At 48.4% G+C, this 14299-nt stretch overlaps 2 protein-coding genes across 2 annotated transcripts in view; both read right to left on the minus strand.

Moving 5' to 3' along the window:
• The window catches only part of Arid2 (AT-rich interaction domain 2), a 125451-nt gene extending 114961 nt beyond the window's left edge, over nt 1-10490 (minus strand). The window contains exons 1-3 of the mRNA XM_021632837.2: nt 10226-10490; nt 10026-10119; nt 8832-8929 (exon numbers count right to left, since the gene is read on the minus strand). Coding sequence (XP_021488512.1) covers nt 8832-8929; nt 10026-10119; nt 10226-10317 — 284 coding nt within the window. The 5' untranslated portion in view covers nt 10318-10490. The remainder of the gene's footprint in view (nt 1-8831; nt 8930-10025; nt 10120-10225) is intronic.
• A 1405-nt stretch (nt 10491-11895) lies between these two features.
• Nucleotides 11896-13890, minus strand: LOC132655954 (collagen alpha-1(I) chain-like). Its single transcript, XM_060390501.1, has 2 exons — nt 13806-13890; nt 11896-12830 (listed from the first exon to the last, which is right to left on the minus strand). Exons 1-2 carry the CDS (start codon nt 13888-13890, stop codon nt 11896-11898), a joined length of 1020 nt encoding a protein of 339 aa, XP_060246484.1.
• Nucleotides 13891-14299: the final 409 nt, after the last annotated feature.

A 14299-nucleotide genomic window follows, 5' to 3' on the forward strand; every position in this document is an offset into this window, starting at 1 on the left:
ACAGATGGCATCTTAAGTCACCCTGTCTCTGACACTGTGGACACTCACCAAACACATGCACGCAAACATGCACAAACAAGTACATGTGTATACACACAAACACACACAAGATGTGGAAATACTGCATTAAAAAAACTATCACATTAGTTCAGCTTCTGGTTTGTTTTGGTGCTTCGGGATAAGGTCTTTCCTGAGAGGCCCCGCCCTCTCCCACCCCTGATGATAGTACTGCTGTTCTGGCAGTAATTCACACGTGAACTCCACTGAGTGGAATAGGGATAGAACCCTCACTAAGATGAAAAGAACCCTCACTAAGATGATAAGCACTGAACAAATTCAGTAAAGCTAATGATTTCTCATTTGGAAAGAATAATGTGAAGTCCATATAGGAAATCAACAGCAAATACATATTAAGAAAATTCTCCAATTAGAAAAAAGCTGAAAGAAACCTTTTTAGCTTTTTAAAACCCAAGTTAAATAACTCAAGTTAGGATGAGTTAGGCTTCAGCGGCTCGCTCACACCTACCCCCTGAGTGAAAGAGCTCTTGGTTCCTTCTCTGAAACTCAAAGACAAAGTGCAGGCTGTGTTCAAGCTCTGCCTGGTGACAGGTGCAGCTGCGGCAGGTGCCCCAGACCAGATGTCACTTCGAGGCTTTGTTCTGGTTGTAACCCTGGCCAGCATGTTGGTGCCAAGTTAAGCCAGGCCTCTCAGCAGCTAAATTGGTTTCACTGGTACCTGGTTCACTGTCCTCAAACATCAGCCTACCAACAACCACCTCAGGTATGCTCTTTAAAACTACAGTTTCAGCCCACGAACTGCTGAACGCACAGGCCAGTCGTAAGACTGCTAACACGGAGTGACCAACCACATGGAACCTCAGGCTGCAAAGCACTACTCAGGAAGCGCGCCCAAGCACTAAAAGTGGCGTGTTCTCAACCTTGATGTCCAGCTGCTTTCAGGATGACAAGATGGGAGAAGCAGTTAACTGACTTGAGAAGGAAGTAATCAACCAAATCCAGAATTTAGGACATTCTAGGAGACAAATTCACCTCATTTGTCATACAAGAAAAAGAAAGGGGACTGTCTGTTAAAAGGAAAGACGCAGCGGCCAACACATCAAAAACATCACTTCTTTTCAGGTCCCATCACAACATACTTTGGGGTAAGTCATTCCCCTACACACTGATACAGTGTACAGTTCTGTCACTGGGCAACAACACTGAATGCAGTAATTATTCCTAGACATCACCAAGAGTTTTCTGTCCCAACAACCCTTATCACAGCACACTTAGTCAAAAGAGCATGCATTTTGTAAAAACGAATTACCTCAATTCACAACGTAACTTTCAGAAACTAAGTAAGCCTAGTGATATGTCTGCTTTTTAGAAAACAAACACACACACAGTTGACCCTGTTTCTTGGAAAGCATAACGATCACATTAACAAATAATCTAAAGGCTGATAAATGAAAACGCAGGTGGGACATGAGCTATCGGAGGTGAGCTACTGAGTGAACGAACAATAGAGAATCATGTATGATGATGATTTGCAAAACATAAGGGTTAAGGTGTATTTTGAAAAACAAAATTTATTTCCAAACTGGCAATTACAGCAAACACTTAAAACAGAGTGAAAGTTTACACCTAATCTTTATTACAGGAACCAGAAAGTTTTATTTCCTATATGAATGCGATAGACAGAGCTTACAGAGATACCCAGAACTCATTACCCTCTATTTTCTTTTTATTTTGACCAAATGAAATTGCCAAATTTTTAGCTCCACTATAGATAAATGCTTGTGAGATAGATGGCTGAAGAGGTAAAAGCACCTCTAACAAAGCCGAATGACCTCAGTTCAATCTCTAGAGGCCACGCCATGAGAAAACAGAACTCTCAAAAGTTGTCCTTTGACCTCTATACACTTGCTGTCATACACACACACAACGAACAAAAACATACATCAAACATATATAACATAAATAGAATTTTAAACACACTTATAATTAACTAGAGATAGCTTTGATCTAAACATCTTCCTTTTAAGTTCAATAAAGTCTGGCCCTTAAACCAGTACCTATTGCTAACAGCTTTTCCCTAATATCAAAATTCAGGATATGACTTCCTCAGTTTTCAGTCACAGAGCTGAACAAAAAACACAAATTTCTAGCAGACCTAGCATCAACTTCAACACATTTACTAGTATAGAAGCAATAACTACCACAATTCTTCAGAAAAACTTTACAGTTTTATTAACTCAAAATTTCAATACAAATGTAACATTTCTTTTTTAAAGGCAGTCTCCAGTTAAACAAGACTTGACTTGCAGGGACAGCTAGCTCAAATAAGAACCTAAATATAAAGACCCCCAACAAAATCAAAGTTATTATAAACTCTTTTTAAGAAGGATGATCACGAAAATAAATGTGTCTGCGACTCAACTTTTGCACTATTTGTTTACTTTGTGTGTTTGTGGGTGTGGACATGCCACAGCACATGTGTGGGGGTGAGAGGACAACTTGCAGAAGCTGGTTCTCTCCTTCCACCATGTGGGTCCCTGGGATGGAAGCCAGTGCTGGCACATACCTCTAGCCCCTGAGCCATCCTACTGGGCCCTAGACAATCTTTTGTCACACACTCTTGAGACACAGGCTCAGGCAGAGCACTTGCCTTGAAGGAGGCCCTGAGTTGTACTCCAGACACTATTAAAGACAAACATCAAACACTGTCTCTTTCCTCCCTTCCTTCCTTCCTTCCTTCCTCCCTCTGTGCCCCCCACCCGTCCTTCCTTCCTGAATTTGGCTTCTGTCACATTATCACATTTGAGCTAGAGCTCTATACTGGTATCTTCCCTCCCCATTTTGCAGTAAGTCCACTGCTTATCTTCCAGGCTCAAATGTTCTTCTAACATTTGAGTTATAATGTGTCTTTACTCTTCTTTTCCTGTCAATGAATATGAAGTCCTTGCTATCCCCCTACAAGAACAATCGAACTAGAATTACTAATGTAATTTTGCACAATCATTATGAAGATTATGTAAATAAGTTACACACACACACACATATATATGTATGTATATATGCCAGTAGAAGTGACACACAACTGTAGCTCCAGCATTCAAGAAGCATGAGCTTAGGGGCCAGCCTGAGCTACACAGTGAAAACTCGGTCCCAATTTTTTAAAGTTAAATGTATAGAAATTATGTGAGTATGTAATATAAAAATAGCCCACACTTTACCTATTCATTCTTTTCTTCCTAATCTCATTTCTTTCAGTTCAGATTTCCCAAGCTGTGCTCAAGCACGCCACCTCCCACCACACAGCAACACGGCGGCAGGGCTTGAGGAAGGAGAGCAGGAAGAGTGAGTTTCTCAAGCGCTGGAGAGTCGCACTCTCAAGGCAAGCCTGAGTCCACGGTAAACTAGTCAACATCACATTTATGACTCCAAATCAGCTTCATCAAACACAAATACATGTTTCTGCTTTGAGCGTGAATACCAAAAAAGCATGAGGATGGAAGAGGAGGCAGAGAGAAGGGGCGCACAGCCCTCACCCTGTCAGGCCACATGCCCCCCTTAACTCTGACAAACCCATTTCATCATTACCCTCTGGTAGGCCTGGGGAAGGTACAATAAGCAGCCTTTACAAAAGAAAAAACTTCCCAAAAAACCTTTACCTAAATACATTAGGTGCCTGGGTGTTGGTGAATTAAAGTGTCCTTCCTTGTCCCCCTCCCGGTTTAATCTAGTTTGAGGCCACAGAAGAGACTATGGGAGCAGGCTTTCCTACAGCATCTAAGTGGATCTCATGTGAAGTTACCCATGAACTACCCCCAGGAGCAGAGGGCAAATACACAATGGTGCTTCTCATCGGAAACAAGGTATTTACAGTTCCCAGCAGAGGCATGAGATTTCCATGAAAACGGCATATATGCATTTTAGGGGGGCTGAGGATGTAGCTCCCTGGTAGAGTCCTTGACCTGCTGAAGGCAAGGGATGGGGGAGGGGCATTGTAAAGTTCTCCAGTGTGTAACCTGGGTCAACTGTCTAGAGTAAAGTGATTTCCAGTAGAAGCAAATGTATGCTGCTTAAAAACATGGATTTCAAGCCCCAGCACTAACCCGGCTTTAAACTTCCTTCCTCCGCTTTCTACTACTTTCAACAAATCTACAAACCTTTCAGAAATGTAACATATTGCCATAAAAGATCAAACTCGGGTTTGTTCAAAACTAAGGGATACAACTTAAAAAATTAAACTTAAAAGCCTCACATGAGTAACTTACTAAGATACAGTTCTTCTCTCTGTCCCCATTATTATTTTATTTTCCTGTTTTGACTAGGAGTAATCTGTTTAGCCATTTACAAACTCAGTGTGTTACTTTATTTACTTACTGAACAATACTGAAGGACTCTTTTGCTTCACTTCATGCGATTCACAAAAGCCTTCCTCACAGACCTACATGATAGCCGCTAGCTGACAATCCCTAAATACATTCATGTCATTTAACTGGTAAAAGTTAACTACTTGTAACACAAATACTCATGTAACTAAAGGTCTTTAACCAGCAAGAAAAAACAAAAATAACAGAATTCACAATGTGACTGCAAAATCACTACTGTGAGTACAATTCTAAACAGGTCCCCAAATATTTCAAAAGTGCATGCATAAAACAAACAAACAAAAAACAAAAGCAACAATGCTGCAAGTTTCAAATACAAAACAAAACAAAAAAAAAAACCCAAACCAACAACAGTAGCATAGGGGTTTTCTACAGTAACATTTCAATGTCTATGATATTTCACCTCCTTTCTAAAATGTCCAAGTTTTATAAAGAGCACTTCAAGTTAGCCTCCAGCTGCATTTCTTTATAGCTGGTGTTTATAAAGAAAAAAATTCTCAGATTAATATTTACCTAAACCTTATATCAAAACTTAATTTGTTTTTCTTTTTGAGATTTGTTTTGAGAAAGGGTTTTTCTGTGTAGCCCCAGCTGTCCTAGAACTCACTCTGTAGACCAGGCTGGCCTTGAACTCAGAGATCCACCTGCCTCTGCCTCTCAACTTCTGGGACTAAGGGCACGCATCATACGCCCAGCTAAAACTTTAAATTATTAAGTAAAACCCAAGTAAGAATAGAAAACTGTCCCTAAATCTTAGTACCAAAGTAGGGCAAAAATAAAGTAAGATTCAACAAGTAAATAACACACTGGCCATAAATGTACCTAGTCCCACAATTAACCATGTGCAACTTCCAATTACAATTTATCACACACTAGAGCCATAATATCGTAAATTTTACCAAGCACATATCGTAAATTTTACCAAGCACATACAACAAATTCAACTTTTTGGTATCTGAGTTTCTCCATAAACAAAATGTGGAAACTTACACCTTACCCTTTCTTATATAGACAGTCTGACAACCATCATTTGTGGCGCACACTAAGATGAAGAAAGGTGCTAAATAAAAAAATGTTATAACCATTTAAGAGTGGATTAAAAAAATATATTTTGGGGTGGGTGGTTTGTTGTTGTTTGTTTTTGAGACAGGATTTCTCTGTGTAACAGCCCTGGCTGTCCTGAAACTCACTCTATGGACCAGGCTGACCTCCAACTCAGAGCCTGCCCCTGCCTCTCAAGTGCTGGGATTAAAGGTTTGTGCCACTACCACTCATCTTAAAACATAATTTTTAAATATAATAAATGTAATACCTTTAGGAACAGTCAGCAGTCACCTGCATTCTTAAAAATTAAATACCAGGAGGCTGGAGAGATGTCTTGGCAGTTAAGAGCACTGGCTACTCTTCCAAAGGACCCACGTTCAATTCCTAGCATCCAAATGGCAACTCACAACTGTCTATACAACTCCAGCTCCAAGGATTCGACACTTTCACACAGATAGACAGACATGCAGACAAAACACCAATGCACATAAAAATAAATCATTTTAAAAAATTAATTACCAGTGTTAAATAATCAATGGCATATACAATTTTAGGCTGAGAATTTTTTTTTCACACAGATAGATGGATATGCAGACCAAACACCAATGCATATAAAATAAAAATAAATCATTCATTTAAAAAAATTAATTACCAATGTTAAATAATCAATGAGCTATTCAATTTCAGGCTGAGAATTTTTTTGTAGATACTCTACAGTTGAATGAACGTGTATTTGATAACATTAACCTAACTTTTGGCAGAGTACAACGTCCCTATACTTAATGACAATATTTGTACCAAAAGGAAGAGAAAAGAACAACTAGAGCATGCGCACGGTTAACACAGTCTGCTCTTATTTGTGGTAACGGTATGTAGCTATATCAAATGATACCAGCCTAATCGCTATCCACTCAATTAACTGTATTACTACAGGGGAATGCAGGCAGGTATGAAACTTGTAACAAGAGCTAACAATAGCACTGACAGTCTGACAATACGTCCAATGAAAACGCGGCTCACGTTGGATATGTAAGCATCTATATTGTCAACTTGTGACTTAGAGAGGATACTGAAAAGCCAGGCAAGGTGGCACATGCTTATTGTAATCCCAGAACTGGAATGCTGAGGCAGGAGGATTGCCCTGAGCCACATAGACACAGATGCTATGTAAACAAACAAACAAACAAGCACAAAATCAAAATCCACCCAAACAAAAGAAACCCATCAAAATACAACGCCTCATCTGCTTTGTTGGAAACCATGGTATTAAATTTGACATAGCGAAGGGTTAGCTCAGCAAGTCACTTCATTCCCATATCTGACTGAGAGGGCATCCTTACAGTGAACTAACAGAACTACTGTGAGAGTGTGGCACCTGGTTTGCCAATTAGACTCTTGGAGAAGAGAGTGCATGACCAGGCATAGCACATGTCCTCTATCTGCAACACTCTACAGGGGAAATCTATCAAGGGTGATAGTAGCCAATTTTTGACCACCCTCTTTCTCTGCCAGCCATGCAAATATTCACATGGTTTTATTTTCCAAAACAAATGCTTCCACTCTTTCTCAGTAGCCTAGCTACAGCCTTACAAAAGCAAACCTGGAGAGTGACATATGGAGGGAAAACAAGTTTAGCTAATGACATAGTTCAAAACAGCTCCTAATAAGAACACAAGGCCCAAGCTGACCCAAGAACAAGGTAAATACCTCAAACAACCCTGAAAGGATCCAGCTGGAAAGGACAGCTATGAGTATAATTACTGTATGATATAATCCCAGGACAGGAATGACAACGAGAAACAAAATCCTTACAATTAAACTTTGCAAAAGAAAAGAAGTCCAGGCATTTCACTAATTATGCTATTGACTGTTATGGTGAATTCAAATTTTACAAAACAAAAAACAAACAAACAAAAAACACATCTCATCAGCCATATATACCATTCGGTACGAAACACAGAATTTTAACCTATACATTTAATAAATACTAAAGATACAATTAAAACATACAAAATACTACAACTGTTTTGAACTGATTAGCAAAAAAGCTCTAACATGTATTAGCATGTTAGAAACAGAAATAATCAAGTGACCATCACTCTTAGTATTAAAGTCTTATTTCTCACTTTATTACTAAGTCAACAGCTTGGGAAGCTTTTTTTAATTTAAACTTTGATTTAAAAAGGTACTCTGACACACATGCTAACACACACACACACACACACCAGGTATTTTTTAGAGTTCCTATGGAATTCAGTAACTACCAGGCTCTGTGAACTCTTCAGCGTCAAGTCTGAAGTCAATCTAAGGCAGCCAATAGAAAGTACACCTGTGCAAGTACCCTGTTTCCCATTTCAGAACCCTGAGCGCTACCCAGAGCAACTAGTGCTTCTGAAGCAACACAGAGCTCAGATTATGAAGGGGCTACATTACAACAATAAAACAAAGGCTAATCTTGTAATACCGCCATTACCAACATTTGTTAGAAATATTAAGAAATATTTTAATTTTAAATAACTAAGAACACTGGGTGATCAAACAAAAATAAAGATTGCATTCAAAATAAAGTACAATATGAAAGTATCTATAGAAGAAAACATGTGAGAAAAAAAACCCTAAAAGTCACAAAATACATCATATAGACTAAATTATATAGACTAAAAAATAAACAAAGTAAGAAATTTACTTTCTTGAGTAAGCAGTCAGAACATAAAAAGAAAGAAAATTCCAACCATAGTGCCTGGTTTCACACAATCCCCATTTTCCAAAAGATACTGAATATTTTTAAGTTTCTCAGAAATTCAGTAACAAGGAGAGGCCAAAAAGCAAGCCCTGTCATCCAAGGTATATGCATTATATTATTTATGTAAAAAATATCCACTGAAGACTCACTGAGTAATAACAGTTCCAAGCAATAAGTTTTCCTTCGAAGATAAAAATAAAAACAAACAAACAAACAAACAAACAAAAAAATCCAGAAAGCCAGAACTGTAGAGGGTTAAGGACTTTCCAAAGAAAGAAGGGGGTAAAAAAAAAAAAAAAGCTTCCCACAGGTTACAAAGTTTCATTAAGTATCTCAAGTCTTTTACTAAGCATCATCTTCTCTGGCCCTCGGTGACCACGGAGCAGTCAATAACAATGTCACAAAAGAATGTTTACAAGATAGGATATGGGTTGTCACCTGTATTGACTTTGTATGAGAAATGTAAATGACCGTATTTGAATGTGAGGAAAAACTTCAGCCTCCTACCGCCTCACTTTATTGACAGTAAATGCTTCTCACCCCGGAATTAACAAGGGCTTGGAAACTGTTCAGAGCCAAAATGTTGTTGTTGAATCGCCCCTAAGTCCCTCGTTTGCAAATACCGTGGAAAAGTCACCACTACTCACCGCAAGTAATACTGTTTTAAAGCAAAGGCAGCGTTAGAACAACTTCTGGGAAAGTTGAACTCTTCAACAATCTCTCCCCACTGATTCTTCTCAGAAACCTGTTAAAAACACAGGCACACTTGTCTGAAAGTGCCCAATCCAAGAAAAACCTACCCTAACTTGGGACCTAAATGCCCATCTGCAGAGATCTCCTGACACCTAAGGATCAGTGGGTGCCTGGGGTCGAACCACAAGAGTTACTGAGCCAAGGGCTGCTTCAATCACTGTGTTTTCACCGGAGAGCCCTGTATTTGGCAGCACTTGTTTTGTTTTGGGGGTGGGGGGGGTGGCTGGTGGGTTTGTTTTGTTTTTGAAGCCCGGACAATAACCAATCGCAAGTCCCTCTGTCGCCCCCTTTTAAATCTCAACGCGGTCCGTTTACACTAAAGAAAGACAAAAAAAAAGTTCAAAAGGATCAATACTGCTCCGGACAGCGACGTCCGCGGACTCTGGGGGGGCCCCGGGGCCGGGGCCGACTCCGATCCCGCTCCCAGATCTATCCATCTCCATAGGCCCTTCTTTGAGGCCTACAGCTTCTGCCTAGCCTTGAAGCCTAAGATGGCTATTTGCAGACAGGTCCTGCTTTCTTTTGTTAGCTGTGGAAAGCCAGGGCGAGCGGGCCGAGGCTGTGCCCCCGGCCGCCGGGATCATTTCGCAGCCGATTATCGATGTTAAACCTGCCCGCGCTAATTTTGAGTTGCACGAAAACTGCTCAGAGTCTGTGTGTCTCTGTGTCTCCGCCTGTGCTAGAGCGGCAGCGGCGGCGGCGGCGGCGGCGGCGGCGGCGGCGGCGCTGACTCGCGGGCGGGCGCGGGGCCGGGCGGGCGGGCGGGCACCCCGCGCTCCCCGCCGCGCCGCTCAGACCCCGCGGGGCCGGCCGGACGGCGGCCGGGGCGCTCCCCGCTGCCGGGCCGCACCGCCCGCCCGCCCGGCCCCGCGCCCGCCGCGCGCACGCGAGCCACCAGGCCGAAAACAGCCCCGCCGCCGCCGGCCGCCTCCGTGCCGCGGGCGGCGAGCCCCGGGGACGCCGAGCGCCCCGCCGGCCGCCCCCCGCCCACCCGGGCCCCCCCGGCCCCGGGCGCCCGCTCCCGGGCCGGAGCACACTTTTCCGAGCAGGCCGGCGAGAGGGAAATACAAATTAAAACTTCCACTCACCTTCGCGAATCCGCCTAAAGTAGTGACTCTGGTGTAGAGCCCGTGAAGATCCAGCTCCTTCCCACCCACCGCAGGGATCTTCTTAAACGGCGACCTGCGGGCGACAGAAAGCCCCGCACTTGTCACCGGGACCCCGCGCCCGCCGCGGGCCCCGCTCGCCCCGGCTCGCCCCGGCGCTGCCCCCCCGGTCCTGCTCTCACCCTCTGCTGTGGTGGAACTGCCGCAGCTCGTCCAGGAAAGCCAGTCCCTTCCTCCGCTCGTCCGGAGGCGCCTTCCCCGTCGAGTTTGCCATTATTTTGCCGAAGGGAGGTCTCCCGAAGAACCCCGATCGCGCCTCAGACGCGGCCCCCGCTCCCCGCGCTCCCTACCAGCGCCCGGAGCCCATTCCTCGGCCGGCGGTGGCGGGGCTCAGTCATGGGCCGGCGGTGGCGGCGGCGGCGGCGGCGGCGGCGGCGGCGGCGGCGGCGGCGGCGGCGGCGGCGCAGGGAGGGAGGAGGGAGGGGGAGGAGGCGAGGAGGAGGGGAAGGAGGGAGCGGGAGGCCAGGGGGAGCGCAGGGCCGGAGGGAGGGGAATTTCTAAAAAAGTTTAAAGAAACGGGAGCGAAACTAGAGGGCCGGGCGACGGGCGGCCGGGCGCGGAGCCGCGGGCCGAGCGCGGCCCCCACCCTGCCTGGCCGCCTCCCGCGGCCCGGGCTCCTGCCGCCTCTCAGCGCCGCCGGCCCTGGCGGCGGCTCGGCCCGGGGACGCGATTCAACATGGTGCTGCGGCCGGGGGCGCGCGAGCCGGCCGGGGGGCCGGGCGAGCGGAGCGAGGGGCCCGGGCGGCCGCAGGCCTGGGAGTTTCGGCGGCGGCGGCGGCGCGGCGGGGCCGGGGCAGGCGGGGCCGCGTGGGGAGGGGGAGGTCTGTGTGGTGGCTTGTGGAGAGCGGGGTGACAGCGTGGATCCGGGCCGCGGCTCCGCGGGGCCCTCGCACACATTCACGCGCGGCGGCGGCGGCGGTGGCGGCAGCGGCGGCGGCCCGGGCGTCCCCGGGCGCGGGCTCCGGCGGCAGCCGAGCCGCTGCGCGCCTGCCCGCCGGCCTGCCCGCCCGCCGGCCGGCCTCCCTGTCAGCCGCCGCCACGGCCGGGCGGCCCGCGCCCGCGCAGCGCCCCCCGAGGGCCGGCCGCGGCACTGCGCCTGGCTCCGCGCGGCCGCCGCCGCTCCTCGCGGGGAACAATAGGCTCGGCCCGCCCGGCTTAGGGCTCCTCTGCAATGTGCGGCGCACTTCACACGCACACAAAGCGCGGGGGGCGGGGGCGGCGGCGGCGCGGGGAAACGGCCGCTACCGGCGGTTTCCCGGCGGCGGGGCCGGCGCGGAGGCTCCGGGCTCGGGCCGGCGGGGAGCTCGGCGGCCGCGGCCCGGCCGGGCCCGACCAGCACGCTCTCCGTGCCGCGGCCGTCCGCTCCCTCTGACCAACTGTACGTCAGAGGGGGCGCCGGCGCTTGCCCTACTTTCCGAGCAGACGGAGCGGGGCTCCCGGTCCGCCCCCCTGTTCGGCCGCCCCGGGGCTCCGAACCGGGGTCAGGCCAACACGGAGGAAACAGCCTCGGCAACTTTGGGGATCGCGTTTGTGTCGGGCGGCGGCACCTTAAAACATGGAGGGCAAAACGTGATCCTTTGGAGCTCCGGAGCGATGCTCCCCTTTTTTAAAAAAAGATGCAAATAGGGAATTCAAAATTTATCTCACAAAAACAACCACCTATAAATGTGCGTCCGCTCGCCGGGGCGTCGGGGCCCTCCCCCGCCTGCAAACGTTAGGCACGTCTTCCCCCGGCGGGGCCCGCGCTCCCATTTCAGAGACGGCCAGCACGGGCAGAGTCACCGGGCCAAGGTCACGGCGCTCGGAGCCCGGCGGGTTCGCCCAGGGGGGCTCCGCGGCGGGAGCACCCGCCCGGCGGCGAGGGGGCAGGAGGGGTTATGTAAGGCGGCGGAGCAGGCTGCTGCCGGCGCTCGCTCGAGGAAACGGATTTATTTCCCAGGGAAAGTTTGTCTCGTCTCGAGCCGGGGTCGGAGTAAGGTGTGGCTAGGAGATGCCTGACACCCGAGGACCAGTGAGTGTCTCGCAAGCCTGGCGAGGGGCGGGGACCCCGGCCGGGCTGCGGGCGAGCGGCCGGGGCGGGGAGGCCGGGCCGGGCCGGCGGCCCCTTCCCCGGGCGCCTCGAGGCCGGCGGGCGGGCGGCCGGGCCGTGCGGGTTCCCTGCGCGCGGCACTTGCGCACGGCCCCTTGCGTAACCGTCAGCGCCGGGGATTCCCTGGAGGGGGCCGCTCTCTTCAACCATTACACACACGGCCGCGCTCCGCGGCGCCTCACAAAATGGCGGCGCCCATGGAGCCGCCGCCGGCCGCCCCCCGGCCCCATCTTGCGCCCGGCGACTGGTCGGTCGGCGCGGAGCAGCTCCGCCGAAGAGGCGTCCGAGCGGGGAGGCCGCGCGCGGGGGACGGAGCCCGCGGGGACCGCGCTCCGCGACCGCGGCGGCTCGCGGCGCCCCTTCCGCTTCCTCCTTCCCCGTCCTCTCCATCTTCTCCACGGGAGCCGCGAGGCCGCGGGGGTAACGGTGGCGGAAGGCCGAGGCGGGCTCGCGGCGGGGTGACGGCGGGCCGGGCTCCGGAGGGACGAGGACCGACCGGGGCGTCCGCTGTCCCCCACCGTGTGCGTCGCGGGCCGCCGAGGCCCGGGCTCCGGGAGCCCCGAGGCGCGGTGGCGGCCCAGGCGGCCCGGTGGGAGCGTTTGGCCGCCGCCGGAGCCCGGCTGCCTGCAGCAGGGCAACTGTGGGAACGGAGGCACGAGCCCTGACATTTAAGTCGTCGGAGCAGAACCCGGGACTGTATGTTGTTGGTGTCTGTAGGTGGACCTCGGAGACGTGTTTTGCACCAATATGTTTAAAATGGAGGGCAGAATGTTACCCTTGCAGTTTTCTGTAGTGATGCTTTTAAGAAAAAAATGTAAATAGGCCTGCCACGGCCTGGTTGGCTTTGATTTTCAAGTCCAGGAGCAAAATGGAAGGATGACATGTTTGCACTATGCAAGGAGAGGTTGCTGTTTTTGAAGCCATCGAATGCTGCGAGTGTGTTTGTGTGTGTGTGTGTGTGGCCACACACTTACCTATACCAATTTTGCTTTTCAGAACAGATTATCGTAAGGCTAAGGGCTTGGAGGGAACCTAACCTTTTCGTGCCGTTTCAAGAATGTTAGGATCACTTTCTGTAAAGAGGTGTGATCCTCAAGATGGAGTCCTAGATGTACTGATGGATAGAATTTAAATTCTTAACGCTTTGGCGATGCTCTGATTAAAGTGAAAGCAAACAAAGGTTGGCGTTAGCAGATCACTTTTCCTGGGATTAGGAAAAGAAAAATGTGAGACAAAAATTAACCATTAGTGGTTATTTGCTTGAAAGGGAGAGACTTAGGGAAAGAGGCGAATTACCTGATAGAACAAATATACCTTCCACGAGCTGAGTTTATATGCCATCTTCCAGTTGCATCAGTCATTGTACTTGCATGTTTCTGTTGTCTATTGAGATGTTATGACGGCACCTTCATAGTTCCTTCTGAGTACAGTCCTTCTGCAGACTGCTCCTCCCTGAACGTCCACACCTCAGCCTCTGCCCTGCTAATGCTACTGTCCCATCGAACACCAGAATAGCTCCTGCTCCCGCCTGTTCCTACTGGCGTCCTTCACGTTTGACAGTTACTCCTAGTCAGTCTTTATCTCTTGCAAGGATCCGGAATCTTAGCACTCACCCAAACAGCCAGAGAATGTTTTCATGCTTTTTGTGCTAGAGTAACCCCAGTGGATAGTATCACGTTTCATAGTATCGAAATGCATTTCCGATAGTGGGCAGCATAGAGCAGGTGGAGCCTAGGCAAGACATGGTAGAGACGTGCTGACAGTTCTACAATAGCTATTCTCTAACTAATTGGTTGTAAAGTACAGTGTAGCTCAGAGCTTTCAAACATTAATGAAAATCATCCCCTTAAACAGTACAGCAAGAGTGAACGTTGTCCAAACCTCAGTACAGCTTACTGTTATGGTGAGAAATGTGATAAAGACGTTATGATAGGAGAAATGCAAAGAGTTTTGTTTTTTTAATAGTCACTGCAAAGCCTAGTCAAAGACTCCTGTTATGTGAATCTTTGTCTCATACCATCTGTTTGCTTCATTTAGAATTATGGTAGAAGTTCTTTTTCAATGACACTTTAAAAAAAAAAAAATACCCAACTTCAAATTAAGCATG

This window comes from Meriones unguiculatus, chromosome 8, assembly GCF_030254825.1.
Source record: "Meriones unguiculatus strain TT.TT164.6M chromosome 8, Bangor_MerUng_6.1, whole genome shotgun sequence".
NCBI classification, from domain to species: Eukaryota; Metazoa; Chordata; class Mammalia; order Rodentia; family Muridae; genus Meriones; species Meriones unguiculatus.